General features: G+C 47.5%; 1 protein-coding gene across 5 annotated transcripts in view; it reads left to right on the top strand.

The window, feature by feature from the left end:
* The window catches only part of si:dkey-22o22.2 (neural-cadherin), a 101,046-nt gene that overhangs the window by 78,149 nt on the left and 7,897 nt on the right, over positions 1–15,000 (top strand). For all 5 annotated transcript variants that reach the window (XM_037074311.1, XM_037074310.1, XM_037074313.1 and 2 more), the window contains 8 exons: positions 192–475; positions 3,468–4,097; positions 4,188–5,184; positions 7,352–7,445; positions 10,668–10,852; positions 11,272–11,504; positions 13,775–14,052; positions 14,616–14,830. In XM_037074311.1, the coding sequence (XP_036930206.1) occupies positions 192–475; positions 3,468–4,097; positions 4,188–5,184; positions 7,352–7,445; positions 10,668–10,852; positions 11,272–11,504; positions 13,775–14,052; positions 14,616–14,830 (2,916 nt within the window). The remainder of the gene's footprint in view (positions 1–191; positions 476–3,467; positions 4,098–4,187; positions 5,185–7,351; positions 7,446–10,667; positions 10,853–11,271; positions 11,505–13,774; positions 14,053–14,615; positions 14,831–15,000) is intronic.

The raw sequence follows: 15,000 nt of genomic DNA, 5'->3' as shown, positions 1-15,000 counted from the left end.
TTGTTTAAATGAATTATTTACGTTGCAAAATGACAAATATTATGAGAAAACCAGAAAACCAGGCTGTCAAACTCGTGCTGAGATTGATTAAATCTGTCAATCAACTCTGAAATGAAGTAACAAGCTCGTCGTCCTCCAACTGGTCATTTAACTCAACACAAGCTCACCTGATCTCCACTTCCTCCCTGCAGGCGCCAACGCCAAGCTGCGCTACCAGATCACCTCGGGGAACACCATGGGCACGTTCGACGTGGAGCCCGAGGTGGGCACCATCTTCGTGGCTCAGCCGCTGGACTACGAGATGGAGCAGCGCTACGAGCTCCGGCTGGTCGCCTCCGACGGCAAGTGGGAGAACGAGACGCTGGTGGTGGTTCAGGTGGTCAATCGCAACGACGAGGCGCCCGTCTTCAGCCAGACCGAGTACCACGCCGCTGTGACGGAGGAGCTCACACAGCTGCCTGTTTTCATCCTGGAGGTCAGTTTTTATTTGAGTCAAACAGTAAGTTTCCAGCTACTTTCACAGCTTGATTAGGCCGGTCTACTGCCACTGTCCCAGTACACCAGCACCAGGGAGAATCTATTTATTGATGGAAGTATGTCTGACTCCTCCATTAATTAATTTTCCAATGTCCAAAAGATCAGACACACAGTCCAGATTTGTTATTTGGAGTAACCAAATAAATCCCGAGCTCCATCAGAGCTGTCGGAAAAAAAAAATATGTTTCAGAATCTAAAAGTCTGGTTCAGTTTCCTCGGAGAGTTTCGTCTGTCCCATCAAGTTTATGACTATAGACTTTTTTTTTGCTGCTTAAATGTGCCACGATATGTGTTACAGTGATGTTCTCGCAAGCATGGACACGAGTGTGCAGGCGTTACATCTTACTGAACAATGCGCCTTTAAACAAGAGGAAAAAGTCCAACCCAGTGACTTTAGACCAGGTTTTTGTTGATCTCGAGACAGCAGTATGCCATCAATGCAGCTGACCTCGCCTCGTTTCAGACCTACACATCGGTGTGCAGCTTTCTGCTTTGTGTACGATCATACTTACTAACATTTAGGCTTTGATATACCATAATGTAATGAGAGAGTGTGGAAGGAAGGATGAAATGATACAGCGTGGAGGACAGAGGACGAGCGAATCAGACGGGAAGTAAATATCGATGAAGGGGAAGGTCTCACACAAAGTGGAGTACAATTTGTGAACATACTTTTATTCGCACCTGTTTCATCCCTTTTCAGTTGCAAACTGAGCGGAGCAGAGGGTTTGAACAAGCTCAGGGTCGAAGCGAAACACATCAGGCAAGGTCGTTTCATACACTCACCTCCGCTGCAGGGCTGGTTGCCATGTAGACGACAGATGTCCCACATTCGAAGCACCCGTTTGATTCATGAGAAAGACTTAAACTCGGGCGTGTTTGCAGGAATGCCGTTTACATGTATTAACTGAATAAACACAGAATTTTTGGCAACATATCCAGTCAGTACTCTCCTTTTTCACCCAGTGCATTCTGGGATATGCTGCAGCCCCTCTGTGACCCTGCACTGCCAGGGAATGGATGAAAATGATGGATGTGTCGATGGCAGATTATTTGTTTTTAACTGTCGAGCTAAAGGCCTCAAATAGCAGCACCGATCAGACGTCGGTTCGGTCCAGATGAATCTGTTTAACGTGAACGAGCAGCACCGTCCCAACGCAGCGAGACCGTGTCAGTTTATATGAACAAGATGTGAAAATGTATCAGGTTTAATACAGACAAATGTAATAGTATTGGTCACGCTTCAAACTGAGAGGTGAATTAGCCCGGAGCGACACCTCAGCAGAGATCTAGTGTCCACATGCTAACACATCACACATGTGTGACATTGTTTAACACAATATGAGCCGGCGGACGCTTCAGCACACACAAACCTCCCGACAGGAAGGATCTGAGAAGTTTCCTGAGAAAGTCAGAGTCTGCCTCCTCCTCCTGTGACTTTCATCCTCCCTTCGTCACACCTATCTCCGGTAATTCACAGTAATGTGCATGTGCCGCCGCGCTAAATCAGATTAAAAAGGTGGAAGTGCGTCGGAGAGGGCAGGAAAGTAATCCCCGTCAGAGAGGCGCGTGTCACCGAGTCCTCGAGCCGGGCCTGCTTCCCCCTCGCCTGCTGGAATTGATTTGCTCCACGCTCGGTTCCCCTCTAACTCTCTGGATAGTTCCTCCGTGGCGCCGCTGCCGGTCCCTCCCTGAACGCACGCCGCTCTGAGCCCCGTTGCATTAATACCATTCAGCAGATAGCGAGCGGAGGGGAAAATCTAATTTGAAATGAATATTTCTTGACTTCACCTGCGCGGCAGCCGTCCTCTGTGGCGCCGCGACGGCTCATCTTCAATATTGTCTACCTGCATCACGTTGTCAGGGAGTGCAGGGAGCCGACGGAGGGAAGGGGAGGGGAGGAAGAACTTCAAAGGCTTCTGTAAACAAACCCTCTGGTGAGAGGAGAGGAGAAGAAAGGCTAAAAGTGTACTTTCTCCCTGCTTTTGTTGGCGTCTATTAACTTTTAATTGCAGTGTGTGTCGCGGTGACAGATGTGAGAGCCGGCGTCGTCGCTGTGCTCTCGTTCTCAGAGCGATAGCAGCGAGGCAGGTTAATTAAGCAAACAGGACAAAAGCAACAGAGAAATGTTTATTCCTGTGTGCAATCAGCTCCCTGCCTCGTGTCCTGTGTGCCGGGCTTGACATTTGTACATAATGAAAAAAGCAATTTAACTGTTTTTGATAAGAAAACACCTCAAAAAGCAATAGTTTCCTTTTAAAGAGGAGCAAATGTTATTCAGCTGCAGCAGAAAGTCGACGCTGCTGTTTGTGACAGCGTGTTTCATTACAGCCTTTGTGTAACGACATTTTATTACCAGGAGGACGTGGAGTTGATTGTTTTTCACATATTCGTTGTTCAGAACTACCAGAATTTAGATTAGTCTGTATCTGTAATACTTTAAATGGATCTTTGCAACTTCAGATGAGTCACTTTGCTATAAGAAGTACCTTAAATGGTGTTGTGCTATTTTATTAATTTTTCTTTAATTTATTATTTTTTTTTAAATTATTCTGGTCTTTTCTAACCTTTTTTATTTTTCAATGCCAAACAATCCAAACACAGTTCAGCAAATAGGAAGACGCTTCAATTTTAGGTTTATAGTCACAGCATCGACTTTAGGAAGCTCAGATTCTATTCATGCAAACCATTTCAACCAGCTACGCAAATTAGCACGTACAACATTTTGCCAACTCGCCGATGAAGTGCCTGGGGGGTTCAGTGCTTCAAACTCTTATCGTAAGTCTTCTCTAATTCCCAAATGTCCACGAGATCTCATTTCAGTAACATATTCAGTCCAAAACACAGTAATTCATCTTTAAAGGGTGACAAACTGCGATCATAGATGCTTTTCATGCTTTTATTTATCTGATTCTTTTCTTTCTTTTCAGGTGTCTGCCACAGATCCGGACCAGGAGGCCGATCAAACCGCCCTCCGCTACTCCCTCCATGGTCAGGGCGCTGGTGGCGAGTTTACCATCGATGAACGAACTGGAAGGATCTACGCACAACGCCGTCTGGACCGCGAGGAGCGCCCGGCCTGGAGATTCCTCGTCCTCGCCACAGACGAGGGAGGGGCGGGACTCACAGGGTTTGCTGATGTGCTCCTAGAGGTTCAGGATGTCAACGACAATGCGCCGTTCTTTCCGTGCCCGGCGCTGGAAGTTGACGGATGTTTTGTCGGCCAAGTGCCTGAAAATTCCCCCGCCGACACCTCCGTCATGGAGATGCGAGCCATGGATCTGGACGACCCCAACGAGGGCAAGAACGCCATGCTGACCTACAGCATCATCAAGAACGTCCGCAACGAGATCAACCTCAACCTGTTCTCCATCAACGCCAGCACGGGGACCATCTACACGGTGCTGCGTTCGCTGGACCGGGAGGTGGAGGACCGCTATCTGGTGGTCGTGGAAGCCAGGGACGGAGGGGGACTGGCGGGAACAGGAACAGCCACCATCATGGTTTCAGACGTCAACGATCACCCACCCGTCTTCACTCAAAGGCTCTACACTACTCAGGTGAGTCCACCAGGTTTACTGCAACAATAAGCCTCCATCACCGTCTCTCACGTCGTTGCTAATGATTCTGTTTTGTCCTCTGGTGTTCAGGTGACCGAGGACCTGGAGGTGAACAGCGAGGTTCTCGTAGTTTCTGCCACGGACGGCGATGAGGGTGAGAATGCTGTGGTGACCTTCAGCATCGTTGGCGGTGATGAGGACAGGAAGTTCTTTGTGGAGACGGACAAGGTGAACCGACGCGGCGTGATAAAACTGAAAAAGAAGGTTGACTTCGAGAAGCCCCATGAGAGGACTTTCAATCTGACCCTGAAGGCTGAAGATGCCGATTTCTTCAGTCTGGCCTACTGTCTCGTCCAGGTGGAAGACTCCAATGACCACGCCCCCGTGTTTTTCCCACAATTCTATGAGTCACCCGCCATGTCTGAGGACGTACCTGTGGGGACAATTGTAGCTCAGGTTACAGCTTCTGACCTGGACTCGGGTCAAAACGGGCGTTTTTCTTACAGCATTTCGAAGGAGTCGGACCCCTACGGTCAGTTTCTGGTGGACCAGTCCGGTTGGGTGGTTGTGGCCGATTCTCTGGACAGGGAGAAAATCTCGCAGCACAGGATCATGGTCCTCGCCACGGACTCCGGGAGTCCACCCCTGACTGGCACTGCCATCGTCATGGTAACTATTCTGGACATCAATGACAACGGGCCAGAGTTCGAGGTCTCCTACAAGCCCGTTGTTTGGGAGAACACCCCGGCGCCGCAGGCTGTCCGGATGAACGAAACCTCCCTCCTGCTCCACGCCACCGACCGAGACACCTCCACCAACGGCGGGCCGTTCTCCATACGCCTCCTCATGCTCACCTCAGACGCCACCAACTTCAATTTGACTGACTTTCGAAATGGCAGCGCAGCCATTACCGCCCTCCGGACCTTCGACCGCGAGCGCCAGAAAGAGTACCACCTCCCGATTCTCATGATTGACAGCGGCTCTCCTCCAATGAGCTCCACCAGCACGCTCACGGTCGTCATTGGCGACCGGAACGACCACCCCCACTCACCGGGACACAGCAACTTCATCGTCTACAGTTACGAGGGTATGTTCGCTCAGGAATACATCGGCTGTGTCACAACATTTTGGATATCGGATATTTTGGAGAAAACAAAGCAGCAACTTAAAACAACAGCGAGCAAGAAAAAGTATAAATAACATGTGTTTGTTTAGCTTTGAGTAGAGGGACGGTCTGCTAGCTGCTAGGTGCTAGCTAGGCTAATTTACGTAGCGTAAACTGAAAGTTATTATTGAAATGAATTGTATACTTTTGTTTACATTCTTTGTTATGTTTTATGGGAGACAAGTTTAAGTTACTGGGAAACTTAAATGTTCTTGAGTTCTGACAATCACTACAAAACCATACCATAGTGGCCGCTAGTTACATGGGTAACTAGCTAACCGCAGCTACAGTTAGCAGACTGGCTATGAGCTAAGAGTGATGTCACCAGACAGGACAGGCCCGTGCTAGCAGGTTAGCATGCTAACCTCAGTAGATACCTCTGCAGCACAATACACAAATGACTTTGACGTGATGTCAAAACTTAAATTTCTTCAGGTTCTGTTGATAACTTTAGTTTTTTGCAAATTGAAATTCATATCGGTTGCAGGATTTGTGATGTCAGGAAACATTGTTCCATCATCCAAAGAATTGATTTATTATCAAATCTCATGAAACTGGTGATTTACGTGTCTATCAGCTGATTCATAGAGAAGACATTATTTGTTCTGGTCTCAGACGGACATGAGTTTAATCACTCAGGTGAGAAACCGTCACAGGTTGGACGGCAGCGGCGGCGGCGGTGGCGGCGGCGGCGGCGGCCACCTGCTGTGAGGCTGTAGTGGAAACTCATGTCTTCACAGCTTGGCTCAGTGTGCCACGGCTAAAGCGGGCCGACCCGGGCCCACGGAGAAACCCTGTTATGTGAAACGAGCCTCAGGCGCCGCTCTGATTTAGCAGCAGATCAAAGTGAACCGCTACCAGAACAAATACAGTCGATGCTGCAACATTTCCTCCCTCGTGCTCAAACACAACTGAAGAGTGCTTTAGATGATAGTTTGTGTCGACGTTTCACTATTTCACTTTTATTTTGTGTTTATTTTTTCATGTTAGAGGAACAGTTCACCATAAATATTACATTTAATGGCTCCATACAGCTCAGAGATCTTTAAATATGATGTTTACACTCATCTTTAAAAGCTGAAATATTCCCTGTGCACACACACGTCGTCTGAAGTGGGTGAACAACCTCGGCTGCGTGTAAATTATGTCTCGATCATGAGGAAACTTCACATCGGCGTCAGGGTGAGAAGATACTGCCTGAATCTTCATTTTTGGGCGAACTGTTCCTTTAACCTTCATTTGTCCAGGAGCAGACGGTGCTGAGTTCACGTGCTGTTTTTCATTTCACACCTGAGAACCGACAACCTCCTTCTGCCTGCTCCTCTGTACTCGTCCGTACCCTTGCTCAGGGGTAGTAGACGGACGAGAGGACATTTATCCTTCGTCGTCACGGTTCACCAGCTGGTCCGAGGGGTCCAGACTGGTGTGTTTCTGGTCCCAGACGAGCTCGCGTCACCTCCTGAGTGCTGTGTTCTGTTCTGGTGCTGTTAAGACGGAGCTCATCACAGTCGACTGCTCGCAGCCCACATCACTTATTTAGCATTTCATACCATCTGTCAGCTTCCTGTAATTTTCTGGAAAAACTAAAGGTTTTCTGTAATGTATTTTTAGTGGAATTCCTCTCCGGGGCCTTTTTCCACATGAAAGTACATTAACCCACTAATACGAATCCATCACGTAGCTCAACAACATGCCACGAAGCAAACAATTAACTCTGGCTTAGCGTCTCCAGGTTTGACGGGCACATAAACAGGAGCCATTTTTAAAAGGCAGCTGATTTCACGGCTAAAGAGATTACAGCGCTGCGTTCGGCTCTTTTTTGGAAGCAGGGAGGGGGGAAACACTGTGGGAGCGATTCTAATGTGTGCACATCTTCCTGCTGCGCTGTCAAACCATGACCGTGCGTGCCGACGAGGCGTCGCCCGCCACCTTATCTCCTTAAAGAAGCCGCCGCTCGCTCCCCCGTCACTCTTAATATCCGGCTGGTACCGCAGGGATCCCTCGCACTCACAACTAATTCCTTTCAAAGCCTAAATGCATTTTTTGACTTTTTTTGTGTGTGTGTCTTTTGCTTCCCACCTCCTGACAGGTATTCTCCCGACGACGGCGCTCGGACGAGTTCAATCCCCCGACCTTGATGACTGGAGTGAGAAGGTGTACCGCTTCGAAGGCAGACCGTCCAGGTACTTTGATCTCGCAGGGTGAAAAGCTCCGAGGCGGCGGAGAGGTGACATGCACAAGAGGAAGTGATGGAAGTGATGGAAAAGTTATAGTTGGGCTTGAAGGTGTGGAGGTGAAGGAGAGCAAGGCCACGAGGTAATAAGGTAGAAGCGATGATTTGAGAGTGAAAGGTGAAGACGTGTCAGAGAGGAAGGTGGGGAACAGATGGAGACGGAGACGAGGCTTCAGCTGATTTAGGAAACACAAGTAGAAAGTCTTAGAAAAACCAGACTCAGCTGCTCCAGCTCCAGTCGGCCGGGATGGAAACACAACATCCAGGTGAACGCAGCTAACTTTTGCCTGTGTGATGTCACAAAACACACTGAAGCTAACGGCGAAGGCTTCTGAGCGGTTTTATATTCACCTTGAACATTGTTTAGTTGGCAACGAGTTTTAACGAGAGACTGAAGTAAAGATGACATTGATCCTCTCAGAATGAAGAAAGATGTCTCACTCCTCAGCAGCTTCCATCATCAATCCTGGAAAAAAACGATGCGTCCAATACAGAATATTATTGATTAAGACTTCTTAGAACAAGTTTAAGGTCTTCAGGATGTCTTCTGATGAGGTTTGTGATCAAACAGAAGATCAGATTTGTCTTCTAGCAATAAAAAAAGGAATCAATCACTTTTTTTAAGCTGTTTTATCCACATTTTAAAAAACTCTCACATACACGTTCAAGGATGAAGCAGTGATGTATGATCTTGGCGACGAGACTCTGATCCGTTGTGGTTTACGATCTATAAATCTATCGACATCGGGACATCAGCGTGCGGACGATGTGGGCGATGACATCATCTGTAAGAGAGGAAAATATGGTGAATATTATCGACGAGGCCGGAAACAGAGATTGAGTCATATTTGTTTTACACAAAGTCCACGTGGAACAATAATGTGTGTTGGATGTGTTCGGGAAATAATCACTACGTTGCGTAATCTTTTCCTTCATTCACAAACTTCAGGATCGATGGATCAAGTCACGTCACGCTTGTACATGTTGCGTATCAGCCTCCAAACTTGTTGTGACGCCACAGATTTTCCGTCTCAAAGTCAGATTTCCAGTGAGCTCAGAGGAAACGTGAACACAGAAGCTGAAACGTTCAGCTGTGGGATCGAGAAGGAAAACGTGTTGAAGTCACAATAAAGTCAGCAGGTAATTAAACGATGAGAGGAGGTGTAGTCCCTGAGGGGGCGGAGTCAAGCTGCCGCCGTGACCGTCTTCACTGTCGGCCGCGAGCAGTTTGGGATAAAAGCACCCAGGGAACGGCAGATGTGAAGCAGTTTGTAGGATGTTTCTGGAGCTAAAGCAGAAAAGATTCCCGTCTCATGTGACACGCAGCAAGAGAGACACATCAGGAAACAGAAGTGGGAGGAAATAAAAGAGCTGACAGATTTAAAATAGAGAGAGAGAGACAGTACAAAGGTGCTGCGACACCGAGGAGAGAAGGGAAAAATCGGGACAGAGAAAACAGGCAGTTTGAGGGAGGAAACAAAGAAAAGAGTGAGAGAGAATGAAAGGGTGGAGGACGGGGAGAGAAAAGGGATCTGACTTGTCAGGAACAGTGCTATTAATACTTCATAACCAGCGGTATTGAAAATTCCCACTGAAGCGCGGCGAGGGCGCTCGTTTTGTTTGATGAGGCGAGGCTTCATGCCGGCGTGTTGAAAGGAGAGCCTGATTGCGCTCGCTGCCACCTTCTCTTCTAACGAGATACCTATAAGAGAGGGAGGAAGAGAGGGAGGAGGAAGAGAGGGAGGAGGAGAGGAGGAGAGGAGGGAGGGCGACGAGAGACGACAAGAGACGACCGAGAACAAAGAACCCGCTGGAGAATTAGAGATGCTCCTGAAGCCCACAGCTGACGGCAATTTGTTCACAGTATAGATCAGCTTTAGGTTGTTGTTTACATATAGAAGTGATACAAACCAGAGGAGAGAAGAAGAAGAAGGAGAAGAAGAAGAGGAGGAGGTGGAGGAGGAGGAGGAGGAGGTGCTCGTTCAGGTTCCGGTGAAGCAGCCCCAGCGGGCCAATCACAACACGACAGACGTTACATGTAAAGAAGAAGAGACGCTCGTTTGTTTGTTGATCTGCGTGTCAGATCTGATTGTTTGCTTCCTGTTAGCGAGCGGCTGTGAGATGTGACACAGATCCAGCAGGTCTGATCGCAGCCCTCGCTTCAGTCCTGGTTAATTAATCAGTAGCTGTGAAGGTCGCTGCGGAGTAAAGAGGTTAAACAGTTACATGAGCCTGATGGCAGACATTCAGCACCAGGTCTTGGACCCGGGCCACAGCGCCTGGGATCGACCCTCGTCGCAGCAGAGCGGAGAGCGCCAAAGATTTCCAGATGAAGAACGTCGGACTGGAAAAAAACCTCCATCTGGCGAGTTTGATCTGAGGAATCCCGCCAGAGAACGACTCGACTTAGATTTCAGATGGAACAGAAAAATAGATGAATGGAAGCGTCGATTTAATTTTATTCCTGCAGCTTATAAAACACTTTCCACCAGTTGACCCGCTCGTTTCCACTTAAAGGAGCAGTTCACCGCAAACATTTAAATACAGCCACTGAATTCTGCTCACGTTGAGGGAAAGTCGGGAGAGGTGGAAGTAGAAAGTCCACAAAATCATTTCTGTCGTTCTCCTCGACAACTGCCGGAGCTGGAGAAAGATGACATGGCTCCTCACAGCTCGCCGCCCGAGTTCTAGTCTGGAAGCTAGAGATCGTGAATTGATTTGAAAAAGACGTTGTCGACTCACCAACTTCAGACGCTTCTATCGTCGCAGCTACAGAGAAGATTTCATCTTAATGAAGGTGTAAATCTGGTCTGAGATCAGGTTGTGATGTGTTCTCTTGTGTGAACTTTAATATAACCTTTCACATCGCTCAGAGCCGTGACTCAAAGAGGCCACGCCCCTAATTACACATCACGTTAACCTTAATATAATTAACAAGAGAGTTATATAAACCTTGGCCAAAACCAGCTGTGATCAGGTTTATTTCTGCTGTACCGACGTTTTTACATGAGCTCTGACTGGGATTGACTCGCTTCTGGAGCCTCAAGTGGTCCTTAGAGGAACTGCAGGTTCTGGTTCTGGTTCTGGTTCTGCTCCACGTCAGACGGTCTGTAACGTGTCTGCATGACGCCTGAACAGTTGTACATAAAACATCCGTCCGTCTCTCTTTCAGGTTGTTCAGTCTGAACCAGAGCTCGGGTCAGCTCAGCATCAGGGAGGGGGCTCCTCCGGGCTCGTACCGCCTGCAGGTGCGCGTGTCGGACCGCACCTGGCCCGACGTCACCTCCACGGCTCAGGTGGACGTCAGGGAGCTGAAGCAGGACGCCCTGCAGAACGCCGCCTCCGTGCGCATCAGCAGTGAGTTCCACAGTGACGACACGAACGTCACGACACACTTCTTACACAACCTGATGGAAAAACTCTTTACTGTCAACATGGTGTGGTTGCCGTGGTAACTGTAATGTAAAGGGGGGGCGGGGGGCGCTTCACATCCCAGAGTGCCGCTGGGTCGTGGGTTTGAGTGCTGTCAGTTCCCTCAGGCTCCATCAGCACAACAGACAAAGAGGCATGATGGGAAAAAAAATGTGTTCTTCTTTTCCTCCCGTCTCCTCCTGTCTCCTCTCGTCTCCTCCCGTCTCCTCCCGTCTCCTCCCGTCTCCTCTCGTCTCCTCCTGTCTCCTCCTGTCTCCTCCTGTCTCCTCTCGTCTCCTCCTGTCTCCTTCTGTCTCCTCTCTGATATAAAATCAGTGAACCTCATGTCCCTTCTCTTCCTCCAGACCTGACGGTGGAGGAGTTTTTTAATGATGGCGGCGAGGAGAGTCGCTTCTCCCGCCTGGGTCGAACGTTGGCCGAACTCCTGCAGACGTTGCCGGAAAATGTCCAGATCTTCTCCGTGAGCGCCGGCGGCCGGCAAGGAGAGAAGGCGCTCGACGTGTGGTTCGCTGCTCACGGCTCGCCGTACTACAAGGCTGAGAAGCTGCACGGATACGTGGCAGCGAACAAAGCCGAGGTGAGGAGAGAGCTGCAGCCTGATGAGGTTTCTACAGGTGTGACTGGTTTTTATTGCTTGTTTGTCAGAGTCAGATGATCCTGCAGAGCTGAAGTGAAGGTGTGAAGTGTTACTGAGGTGTGTTTACGCTGCACACAGCGACGTTAACGACACGTTAATTACACATCAATTAAACATCATATTCACACAGCAGCCACTTAACGCTCCGTCTCACACACACACACACACACACACACTCTGAGAGGTTAAACACAGAGGTCACACTCGTATGATACACACACACACACACACAAAGACACACACACAGACACACACGCATGTCAGCGTGTTGATGAATATTTCAGATCCATTAAAAGCTCGAGAGCAGCTGCTGACCTGAGGTCAGTGCTGTGAGTGGCAGAGAGGTGACGACAGCTAGTGAACCATGTAAACACTCATATTCAACACACACGCACACACGCACACACACACAGACTCTCACACACACACACTCAGATTAGTACCTTAATGTTGAAGTCACATCAAAATACTATTAAAGTAAAATGACTGGTTATGCAGAATAATGTGTATTATTATAATACAGATGTTTACTGTCACAGCTGGTGAAGGTGGAGCCGGGTGGTGGTTCACATTCAGCTGGAGGAGCAATAACCTTCATTATTACACTGTTATAGTACAACTGATTATTTATTATCAGCCAGACACTGAAAACAGAAACTAGGGACTCAACTGATCAAATAAATGTCGCTGAGTAAAAAGACCAGAATTATAAAAGTAAAATACATTAATACCTGTATTTGAGTAAACATACCTAGAAATACAAATGTGGAAACATATTAGATATCAGAGTTAATTCAATACTAATGAGCAGTTACTGTGAAAATTAATATTCTTTTAAGTCATGTTAGAGCCAAATTCCCAGATTTAATTTCCTCTTTTCTAAACTCTTTTTTCTATATGTTACAGTTCACGTGTTGTTCAGGAAGCTTTTCCGGAAAAACTGACAGAACTAACGGCGACTTTAAACAGTTTAATTGAAGAATGATCACGTCTGCTGATCAGTAATCAGCTCGTAGTCTTTGCCATGAAGCGTGTCTGGTTCATATGAATCATCTGAAAACAAATCCACAGCTGATTCTGATGAGAAGTGATAACTGCAGCTGGACCATCACAACACGTCTTTATTTCTCTCTTATTAAAAACAATCAGAAGTATTTAGGAGAAACGCCAGAACAAAAAACAGACTGTGTGCCAACTCGGACGTCTTTAATTATCTTAAGGTGAAAAAGGAAAAAGAAACGAGCGTCAGATAAACACAAAGTATAAGCTGAATAACTGAACTTTAAACACAGAGAAAGACGTGCAGGAAACCCTGAGGGACTCTGATGAAAACCTCTCACCCGTAAAGACGCAACGAGAGAGAAGAACCGAGATGACAAGCGGGGAAACGGGTGACAGCGAAGCTTTAACGGGAGGAGAGACGACAGAGAAACACCAAAGTGCACAAAGAACATGAAGGGAAAAGCAGTCGATTCAGATAGAAGTGATGCAGGATCAGAGGCGGCGCAGCTCAGCGTGAAGCTCCAGTCTGTTTGTGATGGTTTACGTGTCACGACGATTAATTGGAGGTCGATTAGTTTCATGCAACTTTAACTTTCCTTCTAGTTTTCTTATCTTTCTTTTAGTTGGGTCTTTCCAACAGGCCTTCCTACGATTTCATGCTAGTTTCACTTAGCTTAGCTTATCCTATTTCTATTTCTGCTTGTGTTCATATTTGTGTCATGTTATATAAATCCTGGTTATACTTTCAGTTAGTTGTGTTTATTTGGGTTAATTTTAGTTTTAGTTTTGTTTACCTTCATGCTAGTTTTTTTGCGCTAGGTTTAGGTTACTTAGCTTCTTGCTAGTTGCAGTTTCATGTAGTATCAGTTGGCTTCTTTCTAACTTTAAAACTTTATATTTGAGTTTGAGTTTCAAGCTAGCTTTAATTTTTGGTTAGCAGCATGATGGGTTAATGCTAGCTTTAGCTCCCGCCCCTTTATGCTAGTTTCAGTTAGCTTGTTGTAGTTAGCTTAGCTTAGTTCCAGGTGGTTGCATACTAGCTTCCCGCTGGTTTTTGTTTTAATCTGTTTTCGACCCTCCTTCCTTCACTGTGGTGTCACACTAGTCTTGTGTGGTTAGCTTCATGCTAACAGGAGGTTTCAGTTATTTATCTTTTTACTTTACTTTCTTAACAAATGCTAAATGTGTTCCGTCTTATCTCCCTGCAGCTGGAGGCCATGTTGGGCACGTCCATCTCTCAGGTGGGTGTTGACGACTGTCCATCCACCGACTGCAGTCAGACTGGCGGCTGCAGCAGCGACGTGACCTTCAGCCAGGCGCCGGTGGCTCTCAGCACCGGAAACACGTCTCTGGTGTCGCTGTCGGCCTCACTGACGGCTCGATGTGGCTGCAAGGCCCGAGAGGCGATCCACCTGCCCTGCTCCGCCTACCCCACCAACCCCTGCCTCAACGGGGGCACCTGCCAGGACGGACCCCTGGGATACAGGTAGGTTCTGGTCCAGTCTGAGGAAACATCTGTAAGCGGTTCAGTCTTGGTCTGTCAAGATGAGCTGGAGTATGAACGGATCGAGTCCGTCTGCCAGTCAGATTCACGAGTCTGCCAATAAAAGCATTTTTGTAACAGCGGCCGAGACTTTCAACCCTTCAGATTCGCTCCTGATCTGTTAGCATGTTAACTGAGTTCCCGACTCCAAAGCCTCATTTTCAGCCGTTCGTAGTCGTTAACTTTGAATTGTCAAATCACTTTAATGGTTTGAATATCGACTGCGACATCTGACGGACGCTTTCTTCCAAAACATGTTATTTACACTGGCAAAGATTCTCTGCAGTTACTTTTAATGAAGAGAGTGTTCGTCAAGGTTTCTGTCTGTTTGTGTCTCTCAGGTTGTTTTAATTAATGTTGGCTTGTCTGGAAAGAAAACTGTGTTTCAGACAGGAATATATATATATTCTGCATCCTTAGAAGCTGCTGCTGATATAAATAAACTGAAACAGATTCAGGATGTGAATCAGCAGGACTGTCGTTCTTAAACTCTTCCCGTCTCTCAGATGTAAGTGTCCCCCCATGTTCGACGGACCGGAGTGCCAGCAGACCAAACACAGCTTCGGGGGTCAGGGCTACGCCTGGTTCCCTCCCATCATGCCTTGCTTCCAGAGCCACATCTCCCTGGAGTTCCTGGCTGAGTCTGCAAACGGCCTGCTGCTCTACAACGGGCCGCTCGGTCCGGCCCAGTCTGGAGAGCAGGAGGACTTCATCGCCGTCGGTGAGTTCGCAGCTCATTAACGATGTTCAGTGTTCACAAAATACTGAATAACATCAACAGTTAATCACAGAACAAAAGCTTTGTTCAAGAGCCGAACACAGCAGAGGTTCTGTGTTAGTGCAGCTGCAGAATGACGACAACCAATCACAGAAATGATGACACACAGTGTT

The sequence above is a fragment of the Acanthopagrus latus genome, chromosome 17, assembly GCF_904848185.1.
Source record: "Acanthopagrus latus isolate v.2019 chromosome 17, fAcaLat1.1, whole genome shotgun sequence".
NCBI lineage: Eukaryota > Metazoa > Chordata > Actinopteri > Spariformes > Sparidae > Acanthopagrus > Acanthopagrus latus.
Note: the sequence above shows the minus strand (reverse complement) of the source record. Positions and strands in the feature narration are given on the sequence as shown.